General features: G+C 42.1%; 2 protein-coding genes across 3 annotated transcripts; one reads left to right on the forward strand and one right to left on the reverse strand.

Moving 5' to 3' along the window:
• The first annotated feature begins 1,744 nt into the window (after positions 1-1,744).
• On the forward strand, positions 1,745-17,189 carry LOC109894378 (uncharacterized). Of its 2 annotated transcripts, none has more exons than XM_020487827.2 (7): positions 1,745-2,025; positions 4,370-4,514; positions 12,218-12,284; positions 12,551-12,620; positions 12,743-12,850; positions 12,964-13,053; positions 13,645-17,189. In XM_020487827.2, the coding sequence occupies exons 2-7, from the start codon at positions 4,378-4,380 to the stop codon at positions 14,514-14,516; spliced, it is 1,344 nt and encodes a 447-aa protein (XP_020343416.1). In that variant the 5' UTR covers positions 1,745-2,025; positions 4,370-4,377; the 3' UTR covers positions 14,517-17,189. The 2 variants fall into 2 exon arrangements, with proteins under 2 accessions (XP_020343416.1, XP_031684632.1); XM_031828772.1 differs by having other exon boundaries at positions 1,747-2,025; positions 4,367-4,514.
• LOC109894377 (uncharacterized) lies at positions 16,784-22,639 on the reverse strand. The gene is made up of 3 exons (XM_020487825.2): positions 21,789-22,639; positions 19,391-19,446; positions 16,784-18,991 (listed from the first exon to the last, which is right to left on the reverse strand). Exons 1-3 carry the CDS (start codon positions 22,344-22,346, stop codon positions 18,889-18,891), a joined length of 717 nt encoding a protein of 238 aa, XP_020343414.1. The 5' UTR covers positions 22,347-22,639; the 3' UTR covers positions 16,784-18,888.
• Between the last annotated feature and the right edge of the window lie 924 nt (positions 22,640-23,563).

Below are 23,563 nucleotides of genomic sequence, written 5' to 3' on the forward strand. Positions count from 1 at the left end.
GCAAAAACATTCACCTGACGTTACAACAATGTTCCCAGAATTTTTTTTAATGTTCTTTAAAAGTTCATAGACATTTCTTTAGGTTGTGGGAACATTGTGGAGTTCCCAAAATACTAAAACTGTCCAGTTATGCTGACATTCAGATAATGTTTGCATCAGGGTGAACAACACACTCCATTGAATGTTGACAGAAGAGCCATTCTGAGTTCTTTAAAGGATCCCAGAATATTTAATTAGGTTGTGGGAACACTGTGGGTACATTACAAGAGATATGTTCCCAAAACACAAAATCTGTTCAGTTGTGATGACATTCTTATAGTGTTTGTATCAGGGTGCACAAAATAATACCTCAATATTCCTAGCATGTTATTCCGATGTTCCTATGTTTCTTTCATGTGTTAGTGTTATCTTACTGTTAAGGAAGTTAGTTGTACAACAATCCATGTAGAAACACATATGGCAATTATTTACAAACATAGTTTGAACCTACTTTTTAAATTTTAATTTGACCCCTTTTTCTCCCCAATTTAGTGATATCCAATTGGAATTTACAGTCGTCTCATCGCTGCAACTCCCGTACAGACTCGGGAGAGGTGAAGGCCTAGAGCCATGCGTCTTCTGAAACACGACCCAACCAAGTCACACTGCCCGCTTAACCCAGAAGCCAGCCACACCAATGTGTCAGAGGAAACACTGTACACCTGGTAACCATGTCAGCGTGCATGTGCCCGGTCCACCACACCACAGGAGTCACTACAGCACAATGGGACAAGGACATCCCTGTCAGCCAAACCCGGAAAATACGTTAGAAAAATACGTTATCTCTATTATTTTGTACTCTACCAATCTTCTTTATATACTGTAAACTTGGGATGTACTGACTTGTATTTTACCTACAAACTTGGTAGAGTAAGAAATAATAAAAGACACTTCTTTTTCTAGATTTAGTTATCCTCTCTTTTGGATAACCACATTCTAGAAGTCAGAGTAAAAGTCCCAGTGGACCAGTGGTTTCATTCCAAGGATAACACTCAAAAGCTCCCAGGTTTGATCTCTGCTTGCGGCTAACAACAAAATACAGTGAAACTACTGTATGTTTGTACATTGTCATGTGATTCCAAATAAGTGCCATATGTGTTTCTACATGGAGTGTTGTACAACTAACTTCCTCAACAGTAAGGTAACACACGGAAAAAGAAACCACCATGGACTGTTCAAAATGTAATTTTATCATTCTGGGAACATTGAGGTAATGTTTTGTGCACCCTGATTCAAACATTGTAAGAACGTCATCACAACTGGACAGATTTAGTGTTTTCCATTTCCATTGTTCTGACATTTTGTTGCGGCAGTATGACCTAAAAACATTACTAGTACATTGTGCTATTACATTACCTGAAAACCTACTGAGAAAGTACGAGGAATGTTCTGAGGCAGTCGCTCCAAATGTTGTGCAAAACATTTTAGTGAATGTAAGTGAATGTAAGGAGAACATTCCGAAGATATTTAATTGAAAACATTTTCTGAAGAAAAAACAACAACATTTTGTTCTCAAAAACATTCTTTGAATGTCATCATCCTAATGAGGATGTCATCATCCTAATGTTAGATAAAACCGTGACTGGAACTGAATGGGAATCTTAGCTATTATTCCGCGAATGTTTCCGTTTTGCTGTGATGTGTGTCACATCAAGCGAGAAAGAGAGAGAAAGAAAGAGGTGGGGAGAGAGAGAATGAGGAAGTAAAGTTCCAAAGTTACTTGCTGCTTAATGCTAACCGAGATCAGTGACAAGATAACAGAGAGAGACAGAGACAGACAGAGAGAGACAGACAGAGAGAGAGACAGAGACAGACAGAGACAGTGACAGAGACAGACAGAGAGAGAGACAGAGACAGCGACAGAGGGAGAGAGGTGGTGGCTGTGGTGTGCCATATTGACATGGTACATTTGGGTGAGAAGGTGTTGCTGTCTGTTGACCGTCTGTGACAAGGTCAGCTGTCCGACCCTGCAAAATTCTTTACTTTGTGAGTACTTGTTTATTTCCACCTGTGTGTGTGTGTGCTTGTGGGCCTTTGCCCGAATACTGTATATACTCCATGAATACTGTATATGCTTGTTTTCATTTTTAAACTCCTCACACTGTCATACACAATATCTACCATCTGCTAAGTGTTTATCTTCTCCTTTCTCTCCTTCAATGTATTAAGTGGTCTTTCTCATCTCTTTTCTCGCTTTCATCTCAGTGACACACACAGCTGGGGTCACAACACACTATGCATCGCTGATCAAGGGTTAACCATCAGTTGGGGGCTGCTGTGCACTGCTAAAATAGCTGCCAGTTTGATATCATTGTATACTAATCCCTTGTCACAGTATTGTACAAGAACAACAAAAATGGCTTGATCCCAATTCCCAGACCACAATACACACAAAAAACAACACAAGAGCCTTTCAAAGGAGAAAGATAGTGTGTATTTCAGTATTAAAGCCTTCAACACCTGTACAGTGAAAGTCATTAATGACCATATAACACAAACATAGGATCACTGTTCAGTACTTGCCCTCTGTCCTGTGTGTTCAAGGCTGTCAATGAATAAACTGCAGAATGTAGAAACTTCCATTTCCACTTATATTAACAACCCAATTTGCCATAGGCTACAGTCTAAGTCTTAGGCAGCAGGAGAAGCCTGTTCATTGACACTGTTCTTAGAGTGTGTTTTCAGGTGTGGTCAAAACAACCTGCTCCTTTGTGCAAGCATACAGTGTGTGTGTGTGTGTGTGAATGTGTGTTTGTACATTAGGACTACAGTATTTGCTCATGGGTTACCTGAAAGAAAAAGTTACATTTCAAAATATAATTTGAATTGTTTGAACAACGTGTAGGCCGCATCAAGTACAGAGTGAGCAGTAGAATTAGCACATGCATTTTTATGAGCACAGGTTTGTATCTAAATGCTTTTCAATCAACACCAGCCCATTTTGATTGGCTCAAATCAACGGGTCATTGATTGGCAGTGGCAGTGAGACCTCTCCAAACAGGTGAAAGTGTTTCAGAGAACACAGAATGGAAGGTAAATCCTTTTTTATATGAAATACTGTTTCCTATTCAATATGTAACAAGCTATCTGTAGAAGCCATATACTGAATGAACATGTCATATCATGATGTCCTTTGGGTGATGGACCATTCTTGATACAGACGGGAAACTGTTGAGTGTAAAAAAAAACAGCTGCGTTACGGTTCTTGACACACTCAAACCGGTGTGCCTGCACCTACTACCATACCCTGTTCAAAAGCACTTAAATCTGTAGTCTTGCCTATTCACCCTCTGAATGGCAGACATACACAATCCATGTCTCAATGGCCTCAAGGCTTAAAAATCCTTCTTTAACCTGTCACCTTCCCTTCATCTACACTGATTGAAGTGGATTTAAAAAGTGATATCAATAAGGGATCATATAGCTTTCCTCTGGATTCACCTGGTCAGTCTGTCTACGTCATGGAAAGAGCAGGTGTTCCTAATGTTTTGTACACAGTGTATGTCCGTTTTCTTTTGTTTCACTGTTTCTATTTCAATGTTTTACTTTTCGTAGAATGTTTTGCACACTTGTTGATAATTCGGTTTTTAAGTACAGTAAGTGATGTCTGTCTGTCTGTCTGTCTGTCTGTCTGTCTGTCTGTCTGTCTGTCTGTCTGTCTGTCTGTCTGTCTGTCTGTCTGTCTGTCTGTCTGTCTGTCTGTCTGTCTGTCTGTCTGTCTGTCTGTCTGTCTGTCTGTCTGTCTGTCTGTCTGTCTGTCTGTCTGTCTGTCTGACTGTCTGTCTGCATGTGTGCATTATTCTAATGTTCTAATATTTTTTGATAAATATCGGTGATCAATACTGCCAGCAATAGAAATCCCTCACTGTTTTGCATAAGATAGGAGCAACATTTTTACTAACTTACCATCTACTGTAAGGGCATAACCAGATCCCCTCACCCTCAAGTGGTTAATAAGCAAGCAGCCTACACTTCCTTAAGCAGACATGGGTGCAGGCAGGGCTGGGAATATACAAAGAGTTCAATCCTATACTGTAATAATAAGTGCATACATGAACTCTCTTGAATTATCTTTCAATGAGTAAGTAGATTAATCCTCTCGGTGCACAAATGTGTGCTATGCTTTGTTTTGTCAACTTCTCTTTGATCATGTAACCATAAAAGTACAAATTGACACCATCATTCACAACTATGCACAAACTAAACACTCCTTTCAGTAGATGAGCCAACGCTTTTATTTCACCCAAGCACACTCTGAAAGCATGTATGCACCCACAAACTCTCTCTCTTTCTCTCCACCTCTCTCACTCACTGTTTCCCCTTACAGCAGCAGTTGCCATGGCGCCGGTGGGAGAGTTCATGGAGTCATGGGCAGTGTCAGTGTCGAAATCATTCTCTATAGAGGTCGTTGTTTTCTCTCTGCTCTTCCTCCTCCTCTCCATCATCCTCCTGGCCCTCTGCACTATCTGTGGAAGGTCAGTGATAGATTCATTTTATAACATTCTTATTTTGTTCCATTATAGAAAGTATTTGACGCCTACAGATGTAGGATCTTAATTTGATCACCCTGTAGCAGGATAACTTTACTGCAATGCATGAAATGTAAAATGTGTAGTGTATTTGAGCTTTAAAAATATTCACTTTGAAATTTCAGACTTGTTTTTCCCTTACGAAATATATATATATACTCCTACAAACATGTAAATGAATTATAATCCACTTAATAATTCACAATTCCTATAGCAGCAGGATTTTTTTCCTGCTGTAGCAAACTGGCTCAAATTAAGAAGCTACATACAGTATGTATGATAACTGTACAAGAACCTATATGGCATGCTTACAGGAATGAGGTGTAGGTAAATGTATGAAACATTTTGAAACATTTTGAAACGTGCATGGAGCTCAGTTCTCCAGACTACAACTAGTTCATCCCTCCATACAGTACACCACGGCCTCAGGTTAAAATTCCAACTCTTTCTGAGATTCTAGAAGACTTTGTCCCAACAACTGTGGCTAAGGAGAGAGTAATTTTACATCTAAACCATGACTAGAAAAGTAATGTACCTGTTGTATATGTAGGAATACTCACAGTGGCCATGGATTACAGGCAACATCCGCATCGAGCTAAAGGCTAGAGCTGCCACTTTCAAAGAGCGTGAGACTAATCCGGACGCTTATAAGAAATCCCACTATGCCCTCAGACGAACCATCAAACAAGCAAAGCGTCAATACAGGATTAAGATTGAATCCTACTACACCAGCTCTGACTCTCGTCGGATGTGGCAGGGCTTGAAAACTATTACGGACTACAAAGGGAAACCCAGACACGAGCTGCCCAGTGACGCAAGCCTACCAGATGAGCAATTTCCTTTTATGCTGGCTTCTGGGCAAGCAACACTGAAGCATGCACGAGAGCACTAGCTGTTCTGGATGATTGTGTGATGCTCTCGGTAGCCAATGTGAACAAAACCTTTAAACAGATAAAAAATCACAAAGCCGCTGCGCCAGAATGATTACCAGGACGTGTACTTAAAGCATGCGCGGACCAATTGTCAAGTGTCTTCACTGCCATTTTCAACCTCTTCCTGACCGAGTCTGTAATACCTACATGTTTCAAGCAGACCACCATAGTCCCTGTGCCCAAGGAAGCAAAGGTAACCTGCTTAAATTATTACCGCCCCGTGGCACTCACGTCGGTAGCCATGAAGTGCTTTGAAAGGCTGATCATGGCTCACATCAACAGCATCCTCCCGGACACCCTAGACCCACTCCAATTCGCATACCGCCCCCAACAGATCCACAGATGATGCAATCTCTATCGCACTCCACACTGCCCTTTCTCACCTGGACAAAGGGAACACCTATGTGAGAATGCTGTTCATTGACTACAGCTCAGCGTTCAACACCATAATGCCAACGAAGCTCATCACTAAGCTAAGGACTCTGGGACTAAATACCTCCCTCTGCAACTGGACTTCCTGACGGGCCGCCCCCAGGTGGTAAGAGTAGGCAACAACATGTCTGCCATCCTTAACACGTGGCCCCTCAGGGGTGTGTACTTAGCCCCACCTGTATTCCCTGTTCACCCACGACTGCGTGGCCAAACACGACTCCAACCCCATCATTAAGTTTGCTGACAACACAACAGTGGTATGCCTGATCACCGACAACAATGAGACAGCCTCTAGGGAGGAGGTCAGAGAACTGGCAGTGTGGTGCCAGGACAACAACCCCTCCCTCAATGTGAGCAAGACTAAGGAGCTGATCGTGGACTACGGGAAAAGGCGGGCCGAACAGGCTCCCATTAACATTGACGAGGCTGTAGTGGAGCGGGTCAAGAGTTTCAAGTTCCTTGGTGTCCACATCACCAACAAACTATCATGGTCCAAACACACCAAGACAGTCGTGAAGAGGTCACGACAAAACCTTTTTCCCTCAGGAGACTGAAAAGATTAGGAATGGGTCCCCAGATCCTCAAAAGGATCTACAGCTGCACCATCGACAGCATCCTGACCAGTTGCATCACCGCCTGGTATGGCAACTGCTTGGCATCTGACCATAAGGCGCTACAGAGGGTAGTGCAAATGGCCCAGTACATCACTGGGGCCAAACTTCCTGCCATCTAAGGAGCTATATGATAGGCGGTGTCAGAGGAAAGCCCATAAAATTGTCAGAGACTCCAGTCACCAAAGTTACTGACCGTTTTTTCTGGTACATGGTTAAGGCAAGAGGAGGGCCAAGTCTAGGACCAAGTCTAGGACCAAAAGGCTTCTCAACAGTTTCTACCCCCAAGCCATAAGACTGCTGAACAATTCATAAAATCGTCAGCGGACAATTTACATTGATCCCCCCTCCCTGTGTATACTGCTGCTACTCACTGTTTGTTTGTTACCTATGCATTGTTACTCACTTCGCTCCTACCTGCATGTACAGATTACCTTAACTAGTCTGTACCCCCGCACACTGACTCGGTACCGGTGCCCCATGTATATAGCCTCGTTATTGTTACTCTTATTGTATTACTTTTTATTTTAGTCTACTTGGTAAATATTTTCTTCTTCTTGAACTGCACTGTTGGTTAAGGGCTTGTAAGTAAGCAATTCACATAAAGTCTACACTTTCTGTATTCGGCGCATGTGACAAATGAAGTTTGATTTGATTTTGATTTGAGTGTACTTATGGATCATTATCAATGTATGCTTGATCAATGTCATGATACTCTACACCTGAGACATTGTCTTTGAATGCCGTATTGTCTTTTGTCTTGTAGATAATCATAAACCAAAATATGTCTGTCTATCTCAAACGCACGCATGCACACACACGCGCGCGCACACACACACACACACACACACACAGACATTCCAGACAGACAGAACGTTCAGGTTTGGTGGCTTCGGGAATTCCTGTGGTATGAGGCATATGACTCTCTCTTCTCTTCTCTCTACATTACGAAACGACACACTTCAAATACCGTACATAATGTACAGACCGACCCCACCGGTGAAAAACTCCACTCTGCTTCACTCTCAATCTTTCTTTTCCGAGCAAGAGAGAATATACATACTTTTGTAAGGTTCTGAACAAACAGAGTAAAAACTCAAACAGATGACTAGAAAAAGCTTAAACCAAGTTTATTCACCCACTGGGTGCTTCATCTGCAGACACAAGACACACAAGCATATACAGTACTTATGACTAGGTGTCCCCTCCTTGAATGTTCGTCTCTCCCGAGTCCGAGTTCAAGTAAAATAAATCAATGTAGGCTACAGCAGAACACACATATGAGAATATATACAGTTGAAGTTGAAATTTTGCGTACACCTTAGCCAAATACATTTAAACTCAGTTTTTCACAATTCCTGACATTTAATCCTAGTAAAAATTCCCCGTTTTAGGTCAGTTGGGATCACCACTTTATTTTAAGAATGTGACATTTCAGAATAATAGTAGAGATTTTGTTACGGTTTTCTTCCGTCAAAGGAGAGTCGGACCAAAATGCAGCGTGGTCATTTTCATACATGTTTAATAATGACGATGATGATGATGATGATGATGATGATGATGATGATGATGAAAAGCGAACAATACAAAAAACGGACAGTGAAAACCTATACAGCCTAAACTGGTGCAAACTAACACAGAGACAGGAACAATCACCCCCCAAACACTCAAAGAATATGGCTGCCTAAATATGGTTCCCAATCAGAGACAACGATAATCACCTGCCTCTGATTGAGAACCAATTCAGACAGCTATAGACTATGCTAGAAAACCCCACTAAGCCACAATCCTAAAACCTACGAAAAACCCCAATACAAAAACACACCACAAAATAAACCCATGTCACACCCTGGCCTGACCAAATAAAGAAAGAAAACACAAAATACTAAGACCAGGGCGTGGCAGATTTATTTCAGCTATTATTTCTTTCATCACATTCCCAGTGGGTCAGAAGTTTACATACACTCAATTAGTATTTGGTAGCATTGCCTTTAAATTGTTTAACTTGGGTCAAATGTTTTGGGTAGCCTTCCACAAGCTTCCCACAATAAGTTGGGTGAATTTTGGCCCATTCCTCCTGACAGAGCTGGTGTCAGGTTTGTAAGCCTCCTTGCTCGCACACACTTTTTCAGTTCTGCCTACACATTTTCTATAGGATTTAGGTCAGGGCTTTGTGATGACCACTCCAATACCTTGACTTTGTTGTCCTTGAGCCAGTTTGCCACAACTTTGGAAGTATGCTTGGGGTCATTATCCATTTGGAAGACCAATTTGCGACTTCCTGACTGATGTCTTGAGATGTTGCTTCAATATATCCACATACTTTTCCTACCTCCTGCAGCAAAGCACCCCCACAACATGATGCTGCCACCCCGTGCTTCATGGTTGGGATGGTGTTCTTTGGCTTGCAAGCCTCCCCCTTTTTCCTCCAAACATAATAATGGTCATTATGGCCAAACAGTTCTATTTTTGATTCATCAGACCAGAGGACAATTCTCCAAAAAGTACGAACTTTGTCCCCATGTGCAGTTGAAAACCGTAGTCTGTCGTTTTTTATGGCAGTTTTGGAGCAGTGGCTTCTTCCTTGCTGAGCGGCCTTTCAGGTTATATCGACATAGGACTTGTTTTACTGCGGATATAGATACTTTTGCTGTTGTTCTGGGATTCAATCCCAGACTATTGGATATTTGAGTGGCGGTAACTCACTAGAACTAGCAGCATTACGACCAGGAATACGACTTCCCTGGAGCAGATACTTTGTTCACTCTCCCCAGAGCAATTGAACTTATTCCAGAGGCCAATTAAAAAACATTGCCTGCGGAGGAGAGGCACTTAAGTGAGCCTGCTGGTTCGATTTAGGAGGCACGCACACCACCCACCGCTTCCTAGTATATTACTCGCTAATGCCAGGATTTTTTTCCAGAGGGACATTGGGGCCTGTAACATACTTTGTTTCGTGGAAACATGGCTCTCTCGGGATACTCTGTCGGAGACGGTAAAGCCGACAGGATTCTCCGTACATTACGCAGACAGGAATAAATATCTCTCTGGGAAGCAGATGGGCAGAGGGGTGTGTTTCATGATTAACGACTCATGGTGTAATTAAAGGAACATACAGGATCTCAAGTAATTTTGTTCACCCAACCTTGAATACCTCACAATCAAATGCCGACCATATTATCTCCCAAGATAATTCTGCTCCGTCATTACCACGGACGTTTACCTCCCTCCTGAAGCCGATACCATGACAGCCGTCAGAGAGCTTCACTGGACTTTATGAAGCCACATATCCTGAGGCTGCATTTATTGTAGCTGGGAATTTTAACAAAGCAACTTTGAGGACTAGGCTGCCGAAGTTCTATCAACATATCGACTGTACTACTTGCCCTGCTAAGACTCTCGACCATAGCTATTCAAACTTCCGGAATTCCTCCCCCGCCCTCCTTTCGGGCAAATCTGAACCACGACTCCATCTTGCTCCTCCCTTCCTATAGGCAGGAACTCAAACAGGAAGTACCCATGCTAAGAACTATTCAACGCTGGTCTGACCAATTGGAATCCACGCTTCAGGATTGTTTTGATCACGTGGACTGGGATATGTTCTGGGTAGCTTGCGAAAATAATCTAGACGCATACACGGTGACTGAGTTTATAAGGAAGTGTGTAGGAGATGTAGTACCCACTGTGACTATTAAAACCTACCCTAACCAGAGACCAATGTCTTGCTTCCGGACAGGCTAAACAAATTCTTTGCACTGAAATTAATGACTATCGCCCGTAGCACTCACCTCTGTCATCATGAAGTGCTTTCAGAGACTAGACAAGGATCATATCACCTCTCCCTTACCTGCCACCCTAGACACACTTTAATTTGCTTACCGCCCCAATTGACCCACAGATGATGCAATCGCCATCACTCTACACACTGCCCTATCCCACCTGGACACGAGGAATACCTATGTAAGAATGCAATAATTATTATTGTAAGAATTATTGACTATAGCTCAGCATTCAACACCATAGTACCCTCCAAGTGCATCATTAAGCTTGAGGCCCTGGGTCTGAACACCGCCCTGAGCAACTGGGTCCTGGACTTCCTGACCCGCCGCCCCCCAGGTGGGGGAGGCAGGAAACATCACCTCCACTCTGCTAATCCTCAACACTGGGGCCCCACAGGGGTGCGTACTCAGCCCCCTCCTGTACTCCCTGTTCACCCATGACTGTGTGGCCAAGGACGCCTCCAACTCAGTCATCAAGTTTGCCAACGACACAACAGTAGTGGGCTTGATTACCAACGATGACAAGACAGTCTACAGGGAGGAGGTGAGGGCTCTGTGGTGCCTGGAAAACAGCCTCTCACTCAACGTCAACATAACAAAGGAGATGATCTTGGACTTCAGGAAACAGCAGAGGGTACTCTCTTATCTACATCGACGGGACTGCAGTGGAGAAGGTGGAAAGCTTCAAGTTCCTTGGCGTACACATCACTGACAAACTGAAATGGACCACCCACGCAGACAGTGTGGTGAAGGTGCAACAGAGCCTCTTCAACCTCAGGAGGATAAAGAAATTTGGCTTGTCACCTAAAACCCTCACAAACTTTTACAGATGTACAATTGAAAGCATCCTGTCGTGCTGTATCACCACCTGGTACGGCAACTGCACCACCCGCAACCGCAAGGCTCTCCAGATGACAAACTACCTGCACTCCAGGACACCTACACCACCCGATGTCACAGGAAGGCCAAAAAGATAATCAAGGACATCAACCACCCGAGCCACGATATCATCCAGAAGGCGAGGTCAGTACAGGTGCATCAAAGCTGGGACCGAGAGACTGAAAAACAGCTTCTATATCAAGGCCATCAGACTGTTAAACAGCCATCACTAACACATTAGAGGCTGCTGCCTATAGGCATAGACTAGAAATCCCTGGCCACTTTAAGGAATGGAACACTAGTCACTTTAATAATGTTTACATATCTGGCATTACTCATCTCATATGTATATACTGTATTCTATACTTCTATGGTATCTTAGTCACATGTATATACTGTTTTCTATACTATTCTACTGTATCTTAGTCCATTATGCTCTGACATCGCTCATCCATATATGTATATAGTCTTAATGAATTCATTTGTGTGTATTGGGTATATATTGTTTAATTGGTTAGATATTACTTGTTAGATATTACAGCACTGTCAGAGCAAGAAGAGCAAATATTTCGCTTTACCCACCGTAACATCTGCTAATCATGTGTATGTGACCAATAAACTGGGATTTGTTTTGACATGTACATTTCTTATATGTGTAAAGTAATCAATAGGTTCTAGTTTGGTAACATGAATAAGTATATTTCATGCCAGAATCCAACACCTTCAAACAGTGATTTGATAGCACCAAAGTGTGAGTGCTAGTATATCATGAACACACCTATAAATACAGGTCTGTTACCAGCAAATAATCACTTTATATACTGTTTATAGATACTGTTGCTGATATGCATTAGCTAATGGTGAACCATTTATTGTTTCTGCACTTGACTCTAAAAGTAAATGCTTTTTCATGCATTGTTGAATATTGGGGAGTGTACCACATTCTTTGAATCAGTAGCATCAGTAGATATCTGTTGTACTTGTTCGGATTCTCTAGTTTGTGTTGTGTTCCACAGGCAATCCTTTGAGCTTCAGGACGGTGGTGGGGAGGTGGGGAGAACCCAGTCACAGCTGATGAGAGTGGTGAGAGACAAGACAAGCAACAACAATGACGGCAGCTATGTCCTGACCAGGGTTACACAGAAGTCAGTAAGAGAGGAGGTAGTGAGATACGGAGGAAGGGAGGAAGCAAGGAAGTTGTAGAATGGATCAAAGGGTTGAAGAGAGAAGGGAGGGAGGGATGCGGTGGATGGAATCCTTTTGAGAGTACTTTGGCTTGAGACCAATGACAGCGAAATGATGAACCCAGTACACTGTGATGTCATTACCTGAGTGTTTTTGATTGACAGGTAAAGTTGGAGGACGCCCTGGCCGCCAGGGTGAACCCCATGATCAATGACATCAGAAAAAACGAGAGAGGTGGGAAATCAAACTGTTACACCTCTGTGTTTATAATTTCAGCCGTAAGCGAGGCTTCCTCTAGATCTGCTAGAAGGGTTGTCTTACAGTGTGTGTTCTGTTTTCATCTCCTCCCTGGTTAGATTTCAGTCACATACCTGAAGAACGTGTCTCAGAGCAGCTTCCTGCTGAGCAGGATGGCATCAGGTTCAAACCCGGGAGGAGCCGCAGGGTGGCGCCAGATCAGCAAGGTACTGCCTTCATCACTCTCTCTGTATCTCCCTACGCATTTCTCCCATGTGTCTTTCACACACGTTTGGTGAGTAGTTGGTGAGTATTACAGGTGTGTTTTGATGTCCTGCAGGTGATTCTCTAGGTGTCTTGCAGATGGCCAACGGAACCTCTGTGGCCATGATGACAATATCTCCTTCCCCCCCCACCACCGTCGACATCGGTAGGCTACCTCAAATCACCCATGTGCACTTCTCAAACTATCAACCAATCAATCAAATCAAATATATTTATAAAGCCCTTTTTACATCAGCAGATGTCACAAAGTGCTATACAGGAATCCATCCTAAACCCCCAAACAGCAAGCAATGCAGGTGTAGAAGCACGGTGGCTAGCAAAAAAGGCAGGAACCTGAGAAGACACCCAGAGAGGAACCAGGCTCTGAGGGGTGGCCAGTCCTCTTCTGCCTGTGCCGGGTGGAGATTATAACAGTACATGGCCAAGATGTTCAAACGTTCATAGATGACCAGCAGGGTCGAATAATAATAATCACATGGCTTGTAGAGTGTGCAACAGGTCAGCACCTCAGGAGTAAATGTCAGTTGGCTTTTCATAGCCGGTCATTCAGAGTTAGAGACAGCAGGTGCGGTAGCGAGAGAGTCGAAAACAGCAGGTCCGGACAAGATAACACATCCGGTGAACAGGTCAGGGTTCCATAGCCACAGGCAGAAAATAATGGGGCTCAATCTCTCTTTGGCTAAGCTTCAGGTTAAGTGACTCTCCTCTATTATTTTCTTATTTTCTCACCTTGTAGGTGACCTGAGGGACGTCCTGAACTTCACACCCGAGCTCCACTCTATACCAGCCCCGATATCCGTGGTGGAAGATGACAGCCCCCTCGAGTCCGCACCCCCACCTGTCTATTCAGGGGACACCCTGGAAACACCCGTCATGAATGTTCTTCACACCCTGGTGCTGGATGCCCCCATCGTGGATCCCCTCATCATAGACACCCTTGCATCTGTGGATGCCCCCATTGTGAACAGCCTTGAACCTGTCGACATCCACATTGTGAATGACACTGACGCCCTCAATATCCCCATCGTGAACAACCTTGACTTCCTGGAGGCCCCTGCAGAATTCAGCTCTAACTTTATCGCTCAGCTTGAAGAAGATGGTCAGGTGGAGGGTGAGGACCAGGGGCCTTCCCTGGGGGTCCGACCCGAGCACACCTATGAGATCTTTGGGGAGCTCACACCTGATGATCCCTCTGTGGAAGTGGACCTGACAACCCCAGGCTATCAAACCATAGCTGAACTGGTCCACAAATCAACCACACAGCCTGACGATGACACAACCATGGTAACAATGCCATCGGACCTGGCAAGCCCAGACTATGAGATCATAGATGAACTGGTCCAGCAATTGAGCGCAACCACACTGCCTGACAATGAGCCAATAAAAACTACAGGCACAGACCCGGGGGAGGGGCTTGACCTGACAAGCCCTCTCTCATTTGTGGAGGAGGTAGAGGATGGTTTGAGTGACAGGGGCTGGAATCCAATGTATGCCAGGGTGAGCAGGAAGCTTAGTAAGTGCCCCACCCCACCCCCTGTGCCTCCGCCAGAGGAAGAGGAGGAATATTTACCTCCAATACCGGAAAGAAGAGGAGAGATGGAGGAATGATCATTGTAGAATATCCCTTCAGACTTTTAAAAAGCACCGCAAATGTGTTTTATGTACTCAATGCTATTTGAATGTATATGCAGTGCATTCGGAAAGTATTCAGACCCATTGACTTTTTGACTTTTTCAACATTTGTTACATTACAGCTTTATTCTAAAATTGATTAAATAGTTTTTTCCCCTCCTCAATCTACACACATTACCCCATAATGACAAAGCAAAATCAGGTTTGTAGAAATGTTTGTACATGTATTAAAAATAAAAAAGGGAGATATCACAGTTTCATAAGTATTCAGACCCTTCACTCAGTACTTTGTTGAAGCACCTTTGGCATGGATTACAGCCTCGAGTCTTCTTGGGTATGAAGCTACAAGCTTGGCACACCTGTATTTGGGAAGTTCCTCCGATTATTTTCTGCAGATCCTCTCAAGCTCTGTCAGGTTAGATTGGGAGCATCGGTTAGGTTAGATTGAGAGCATCGCTGCAGGGTTCAAGTCCGGGCTCTGGCTGGGCCACTCGAGGACATTCAGAGACTTGTCCCGGAGCCACTGGCTTGGCTGTGTGCTTAGGGTCATTGTCCTGTTGGAAGGGGAACCTTCGCCCCAGTCTGAGGACCTGAGCACTCTGGAGCAGGTTTTTAAAAATCAAGGATCACACTTTTCTCCGTTCATCTTTCCCTCGATCCTGACCAGTCTCCCAGTCCCTGCATCTGAAAAACATCCCCAAGGTAAGATGCTGCCAGCACCATGCTTCACCGTAGGGATGGTGCCGGGTTTCCTCCAGATGTGATGCTTGGCCTTCAGGCCAAAGAGTTCGATCTTGGTTTCATCAGACCAGAGAATCTTGTTTCTCATAGTCAGAGTCCTTTAGGTGCTTTAGGTGCCAAACTTAGGTGCCAAACTCCAAGTGGGCTGTCATGTGCCTTTTACTGAGGAGTGGCTTCCGTCTGGCCACTCTACCTTAATGGCCTCATTGGTGATGTGCTGCAGAGATTGTTGTCCTTCTGGAAGGTTCTCCCTTCTTCACAGAGAGAACTGTGGAACTCTGTCAGTGACCATCGGGTTCTTGGTCACCTCTCTGACCAAGGCCCTTCTCCCCGATTGTTCAGTTTGGCTGGGCGGCCAGCTCTAGGGAGAGTCTTGGTGGTTCCAAACTTCTTCCATTTAAGAATGTTGTAGGCCACTGTGTTCTTAGGGACATTCAATGCTTCAGAAATGTTTTGGTACCCTTCTCCAGATCTGCCTCGACACAATCCTGTCTTGGAGCTCTATGGACAATTCCTTTGACCTCATGGCTTGGTTTCTTTTCCTGACATGCACTGTCAACTGTGGGACCTTATATAGACAGATGTGTGCCTTTCCAAATGATATCCAGTCAATTGAATTTACCACAGGTGGACTACAATTAATTTGCAGAAACAAGGATGATCAATGGAAACAGGATGCACCTGAGCTCAATTTTGAATCTCATGTTAAATGGTCTATATATTTATGTAAATAAGGTATTTTTTGTGTTTTTTTACATTTGCAAAAATGTCTAAAAACCTCTTTCGCTTTGTCTTTATGTGGTATTGTGTGTAGATTGCTAAGGATAATTTTAAAAAAAAGGCTAACGTAACAAAATGTGGAAATAATCAAGGAGTACTTTCCAAATGCACTGTATACTCAAACTATCTGTGCCTTATTTCTAGACTTATAATATATCTGATGATGAGGGTAAGGGTTGTAACCAGTCCAAATAGAAAGTAACACTTCCCTATCTAATATACTCTTATATGAGACAGGTATCTCAGTATCCTATCCTCCTACCAAGTAATTTCATTGGTTTTGCAAACGCTGTTCCAACTCAATGCCATGCTATGCATTCCATAACGAACTCCGAGCCAGAATAGAACTGGGTCCCTTAACATGTGCCAGAGTAGGCTGTTCCCCTGCTCAGATGTTGCATGCATCAACCAATGGTTGAGTGCCACGTCAACGACTGTGTCATCGACTAACAGATTGTTATAACATACGATGTGGTTAGCTAATACGTTAAATACCTATCCAGGCATTCTAAGATCTGGCAGGCATCAGCAACACCTAGGCAGAGGAATGCACCCATTATGTCTGTATGTACTAACACATTACAGCGTGACATGGCAATTACACTATTATAAATCTAGGAGTTTTTGTTTCTTTGAGATTCATTCAACTGGGTCAACTAAGACTCTCTCTCTTAATAAATCATGCATGTATATTAATAAATTAAATTGACATCAATACAATATAATAGCCATAGCTAGTTTATTTATTTATTCAAATCTTTCCATGTGAGGTATAATAAATCATTTAAATGTTTTGTTTAACTAGGCAAGTCAGTTAAGAACAAATTCTTATTTACAATGACGGCCTACCCCGGCTAAACCCTAACGATGCTGGGCCAATTGTGCACTGCCCTATGGGGCTCCCAATCACAGCTGGTTGTGAAACAGCCTGAAATCAAACCAGGGACTGTAGTGATGCTTCTAGCACTGAGATGCAGTGCCTTAGACAGCTGCACCACTCTGAAGTTCATCCTACTTGGGATTTATGGACTATGTAAATCTGTGTTGTAAAATGTTCATTTTCATTATTAGAACATATAAGCAGATTGAAATACAAGAGGACAGATGTAATAAACAGTATTTAGTACATCCTGTTGGCCATCATTTACTACGAAATATTACATTGCAAACCTCAACCATTGAGGGAGTGAATTTCACAATCTGAAATGAAGCCACTATTGAAATATCACATTGTGAATGGGACATAGCTAAATTCAACACATATATCACTGTTCCAATTCAATATATTGCGTGTAAATGGATATGTGTGCAGATGCAATTCCTGTATCTCACCACAGTGGGGTAGTAGAACTGAAGATCTGTGACTGGATTTCTCTCTTTCAGTGGAAAGTGAGTTGCCAAAAAAGGGGCCACATCGAGCTCCTCTAAAATCCTGCTGCCGATGCATCACGTGAGGCAGGTGGGGCGGAGCGCCACCAATATCCAAGTGATTTGCATGCAAATCTGTTATTTCCTGTCACAACAATATATCATATCCGAACTAACTGTGCAATAGATGAAGCGAAGCAATATCGTTATAAATGTTGCATATTGTTAACTGGGTTATTTTGTAACAGGCAGGCAGACATGCAACGTGTTGTTATATTGCAGAGCGATGACTAGCTAGTTTATTCCATAACAGTATACTCGACTACAGCGGCCTTCTGTGCAAAGAGCTAAAGATATGGGAAGTAGCCATACACTGATCGTAACCCAAAAGTTATAAAGTTTGTGTATGTGGCTCAAAACTAATTTCTGGGATTGGTTATAAGTGCATTCAATGTGTTGCCAGTGTAGTGTACTGGTTTTGATGCATATGAGCTTTGTTGATTGAGTTTGGCCAGTCAATATTTGAACTTTAAAATCACCACTGCTGCTGTATATTCCTTCTGAGGAAGGGTGGAAAGACCGCAGGATCTGTGGTCAGGAAATGAAACATAAATACACAAACCTAGCACATACCTTTCAAAAGTAGGCATGGAGAGAACAAATATGACTTTTCTTCTACTAGTATAGCATGCCCATAAGCCTTGTGGAAATGAGTGCAACGTCCTTCAGCTCTTTTACTCTAACGTTATGCAACAGTAAGAATACAAAACCACAAGTACATTGCTCAATGACAAATATTTATAAGACCGTGGAAAGAATTGTTCCTTCAGCATTTTTGTGGTCCGATTTGATGTTGAATTCCACATGGAAATTGATGGTTCTGTCTATTAGCCATTGAGAGACAAAACCATGGAGAAAATTCATAGTTTAGTAAATTAGTTGGTGGTGGGTGCCCTGCATGGTGCTGCAAATGCAGTATTTTCAACTGACTGCTACAGCACCTATCATCGATTCATAACAAAAAAACAACAACTCTTTGGTTCAAAAGTTGTCCTGCATTTTGGGTGGACCCGACCAAATTCACATAGAAATTTGTGTCATAGATCTGTTATTGTCATCAGAAGCAAGTCTATGGAGTGGTAGATCTGTTCTATGTGCTCCAATTCTATGCTTCTATGCTTCTATGCTTCCCAGTTTTTGCGTCTTTTTCTTGCGGTTTTGTACACCAGCTTCAAACAGCTGAAAATACTATATTTTTGGTTATCGTAAATATATTTCACAGCGATTTAGATGGTACAATGATTCCTTACACTAAACTTGCTTGTTTTGACACATAAACTGAAATGAGGAGAACTATTCGAATTTGAGCAATATAGTACATCTTTAAAATGAGCAATGTGCTTCTCCAAAAGTGAATGCAGGAAATGTGAGCAGGTTGCCACCAGTCTCTCCTGTGGGGTCAACTAAACTCTCTCTCTATGGTCTCCATCAGGTCCACTTCTGATCCATCATACAGGATAACGGGAGTGGAAAGAGAGGGGCCATGGCTATCATCAGGGACTCTGGGAAGGAACAGAGAGATATGTCAGAAATTGTTATAACAAGAAATTGACTCACAAGAGACAGTTTCAGAAATAGGCCTAGATTAAAGCAATAGTTTTATAGATGAAACTTTGGACCAAATTGTGATGCGTAATGGATACAGTCAGTGTGTAATGTGCACCATAGAGGCAATATAGCCTAGGCCTATTCCACAATAATTTCAAAGTGTAATTCAATATTTAATCATCATCTTTTTTATAGCATATTCTCATGTTGAAAAGTATCTACATAAATTTGCCACAATAAAGCAGTTGTTTGCAAGTGGTTTGCTGACATGTAACTAATCTGATCTGCCCAAAGGTTTGGTATTTTGTTATGCTCAAGGTGAATTTGATCTTGCCCGATCAGCAGTTACTTACGAGTCTGATTCTGAGCGAGGCACTGATTCCACCCAAGTTCCCTTTGTCAAGAAGTCCTGTTGAGAGTTTTGACAATAGAGTTGTCAGAGAACACCATACAGTCCCTTCAGAAAGTATTCACACCCCTTGACTTTTTCCACATTTTGTTGTGTTACAGCCTCAAATTAAAATGGATAACATTTAGATTTTGTTTCACTGATCTACAAACAATACCCCATAATGTCGAAGTGGAATTATGTTTTAGAAATGTTTACAAATGAATAAAAAATGAATAGCTGAAATGTCTTGAGTCTATAAGTATTCAATCCTTTTGTTACAGCAAGGCTAGATGAGTTCAGGAGTAAAAATGTGCTTAAAGGTGCAATATGCTGAAATTTTTCTGCCATATCCTGGTTGCTAAAATTCTAATAGTTTGCCTAATTTCAGTCTATGTGACAAAACAAGCATGTGTAGTGTAGAGAATCATTGTGCCATCTAAACTGCTGTGAAATATATTTCCAATAATCAAAAATATTGTATTTACAGCTAGTGTACAAAACTGCAAGTAAAAGATGCAAAAACTAAACTTAAGAATGGGAAGAATAGAAATAGCACACACAGAACAGATCTACCGTTTCATAAACTTATTTTCAATGAGAATGACAGATCCATAACACACTTTCCATGTGAATTTGGTCGGGTCGCCCAAAAAGTTACAGATTTCAGATTTAACAAGTCACATAATAAGTTGTATTGACTCACTCTGTGTGCAAAAATAGTGTTTAACATGATTTTTAAATGACTACCTCATCTCTGTACCACACACATACAATTATATGTAATGTCCCTAAGTCGACTGGTGAATTTCAAGCACAGATTCAACCACAAAGACCAAGGAGGTTTTCCTATGGTTCGCAAAGGGCACCTTTTTAGTAGATGGGTAAAAAAAAGCAGACTTTGAATATCCCTTTCAGCATGATGGTGTATCCATGCACCCAGTCACAACAAAGATACAGGCACCTTTCCTAAAGAGAAAGGAAACCCCTCAGGGATTTCACCATGAGGCCAATGTCAGAGTTTAATGGCTGTGATAGGAGATAACTGAGGATGGATCAACAGCATTGTAGTTCATCCACAATACTAACATAAATTACAGAATGAAAAGAAGGATGCCTGTACATAATACAAATTATCCAAACATTGCATCCTGTTTGCAATAAGGCACTAAAGTCATACTGCAAAAAAAATGGCTAAGAAATGTACTTTTTGTCCTGAATACAAAGTGTTATATTTGGGGCAAATCCAATCCAACACATCACTGAGTACCACTCTTCATATTTTCATGAATTGTGGTGCCTGCATCATGTTATGAGTATGCTTGTCATCGGCAAGAACTACGGAGTTTCTAGGATAAAAAGAAACGGAATAGAGCAAAGCACAGGCAAAGTCAGAGGAAGACCTGGTTCAGTCTGCTTTCCAACAGACACTGGGAGACAAATTCGCTGTTCAGCAGGACAATAACCTAAAACACAAGGCCAAATATACACTAGAGTTGTTTACCAAGACGTCATTGAATGTTCCTGAATGGCCTAGTTACAGTTTTGACTTAATTAAATCGTCTTGGAAATCTATGGCAATACTTGAAAATAATATATCTATATATTTTTTTATTTATTTCACATTTATTTAACCAGGTAGGCCAGTTGAGAAAAAGTTCTCATTTACAACTGTGACCTGGCCAAGACAAATCAAAGCAGTGCAACAAAAACAACAACACATGGAATAAACAAACGTACATTCAATAACACAATAGAAAATCTGTATACAGTGTGTGCAAATGAAGTAAGGAGGTAAGGCAATAAATAGGCCATAGTGGCGAAGTAAATTAGAAACAAATTCTGTCTAGCAATGATCAACAACCAACTTGACAGAGCTTGACAAATATTTGTCAATGTTGTTCAATCTAGGTGTGCAAAGTTCTTTGAGATTTTCCCAGGACTCACAGCTGTAATCGCTGCCAGATATGATTGTAACACGTATTGACTCAGGGGGTTGAATACTTATCTAATCAAAATATATTAGATTATATTTTCTATTAATAAAAAATCTAATAAAAACATTTCTTCCACTTTGACATTGCAGTGAATTGTCTGTAGATCATTCACACAGAAAATGACAGTTCAATCCATTTTAATCCCGTTTAGTAACACGACATTTGTCTAGGGGTGTGAATTCTTTCTGAAAGCACTGTATATGGTTTGCAGAAAACTTTACAATACAAAAATGTAATCAGTTACCAATGCCATTGGTTAAGTAATTTTAACATTTTATATAACAGGAAATAATAAATCAAATGCTGTCAATTTGATTATGCTCGTCCATCACCACTGATCAGAATGAGCTAAAATAATATTCTTACATTTTCCTGAGTGGCGCTTGGGAACTGAATCTGTGTATCTTTGGAAATGTGGTGAAAGACATGCTTGTCCTTGTTGATGACTCCTACAGAACCGTTATATGGACAATGTGCCCCCGTCCCTTCCGACAACTCAGAACTCTGCAAGTGAGGGGTTGAATTGAAATCGCTTTCATTGTGGACCCGTCTGGAATTACAGAATCCATACGTGTCTGACCCGATTAAAAGCGTCTTTTCAAAAGTTTTCCTTTTGGAACGCAATTCCCGATTGTCATATTCCTCTAGAACCCGGTCCAGTTCCACATCAACGTCATCATCTTCTGCTGAACATTCCGAGTCGTGTCCTTCACTGTGGCAGTCTAGTTGTTGCGTTATGTTTCGTGACTGATTGAAGTTCGTCAATTTGTGTATATTCAATGGTTTGAACAAGTGATTTTCCTCTTTCGAAACATGGACTGTGTTGTCATCTCCTTTGAATGCGTTTATCTCGTTGACACTCCCAGGTGCAACCTTCTTTCCACGACTACTACCGCTTCCCATGTTGTTGTTGTCCCTTGGCATCAGGCTGTAAAAATGTACGAGGCACAGCAAACGCTCCCATTGCCAGTTCCCTTGGCCCCCCACCAAGTAATCCAAGAACTCAGAAGTTAGGTCAAAAATTAACTTGCCTCCACTCAATAGATCACCAAAAAATGTGGTTCACTTACGCACTGGGGGGAAAGCGGTCCTTCTGTCTGTGGCGCAATGGAATCATACAAACACAAAGAAAAAGTGTGGAATAATTTGATCCAATCTAGACGTCTACCCGTAGCTTGCAAAACGCAGTCAAGCCATCCGTGCTTCAGCCTCCTCCTGAATTTGTACGTGCCAGTACACAACACTTTACGGTATTATGTATTTTCTGACTGATTCGGATGCGCTCTCATGCGCAGTCAGATAGAGAGATTCAGTAGGTACTGTACAAATCATTCCAAGCAAACAGTTTGAAACACATTCATTCAATATTCGTTTCATTCATTTTCGGCCTTATCAAAAATAACTTTGATATTATGGGTAGAGTGAGGCTGCAGAAGCCTACCAGGGTGCTGTTTACCAAATGTTAAATTGTGAAAGAAAAATGTCTTTACAGTCATGACACACAAATACAGTAGACACACACACTCACGCACTAGGCTTTGATTGACCCCTATGTCCCCAAAAATCACAGTAAAAATGTCTGGTATACTTTTTTTGAGATGTGTGCGACTAGTTGATCATTAATCCGGTGTGATGACTATTGCATCACATAAGAGGCCTAGTGCTAAGCAACTAAGTGAAATGATTTGAATCCCGTTGCATACATTTTTTTTAGTGAGCACAATGCACAGTTTCTCTAGAGATAAATCAGCTCAAGCTGGAACTGTGCAGTGTAGTAGAGAGTTGTAGTTTCCAACAGGCCAATATTCAACATAGTTTAGCGCCCAGAGCCTGGTAATTAATATAGTTACAATGACCATAATCCGTTGCGTGCCTACTTGTCTGGTCTGTGTGGTGCAGACAATAGAAATGAGAGAGGCCTCTGGTGGCCAAAAGGCCATTTAAGCATTCGTAGCCCCATTAAGGGCTTCCTCCATGCTTCTGCCATTTTAAAGTAGTCAACTGGGTTCAGATTCCTATGGGTTGTAGCCACAATGGCGATGCCCATGCTGTCAGAGATGCTATAACAGCACAGATATTAAGATGAGTCCTCTATATATCTCTATGGTGCAATCATAGCCGGAGAGAAGAGACAGAAGAAA

This window comes from Oncorhynchus kisutch, linkage group LG7 (assembly GCF_002021735.2).
Source record: "Oncorhynchus kisutch isolate 150728-3 linkage group LG7, Okis_V2, whole genome shotgun sequence".
NCBI classification, from domain to species: Eukaryota; Metazoa; Chordata; class Actinopteri; order Salmoniformes; family Salmonidae; genus Oncorhynchus; species Oncorhynchus kisutch.

Coding starts and splice junctions, on each gene's coding strand:
- LOC109894378 (XM_020487827.2), top strand. CDS start 4,378: ATGGCGCCGGTGGGAGAGTTCATGGAGTCATGGGCAGTGTCAGTGTCG. Junction 4,515..12,217: donor CTCTGCACTATCTGTGGAAG/GTCAGTGATAGA, acceptor TGTGTTCCACAG/GCAATCCTTTGAGCTTCAGG. Junction 12,851..12,963: donor GGTGGCGCCAGATCAGCAAG/GTACTGCCTTCA, acceptor GATGTCCTGCAG/GTGATTCTCTAGGTGTCTTG.
- LOC109894377 (XM_020487825.2), bottom strand. CDS start 22,346: ATGCCAAGGGACAACAACAACATGGGAAGCGGTAGTAGTCGTGGAAAG. Junction 19,447..21,788: donor CAAGCGCCACTCAGGAAAAT/GTAAGAATATTA, acceptor AACTCTCAACAG/GACTTCTTGACAAAGGGAAC. Junction 18,992..19,390: donor CCTCGCTCAGAATCAGACTC/GTAAGTAACTGC, acceptor GTTCCTTCCCAG/AGTCCCTGATGATAGCCATG.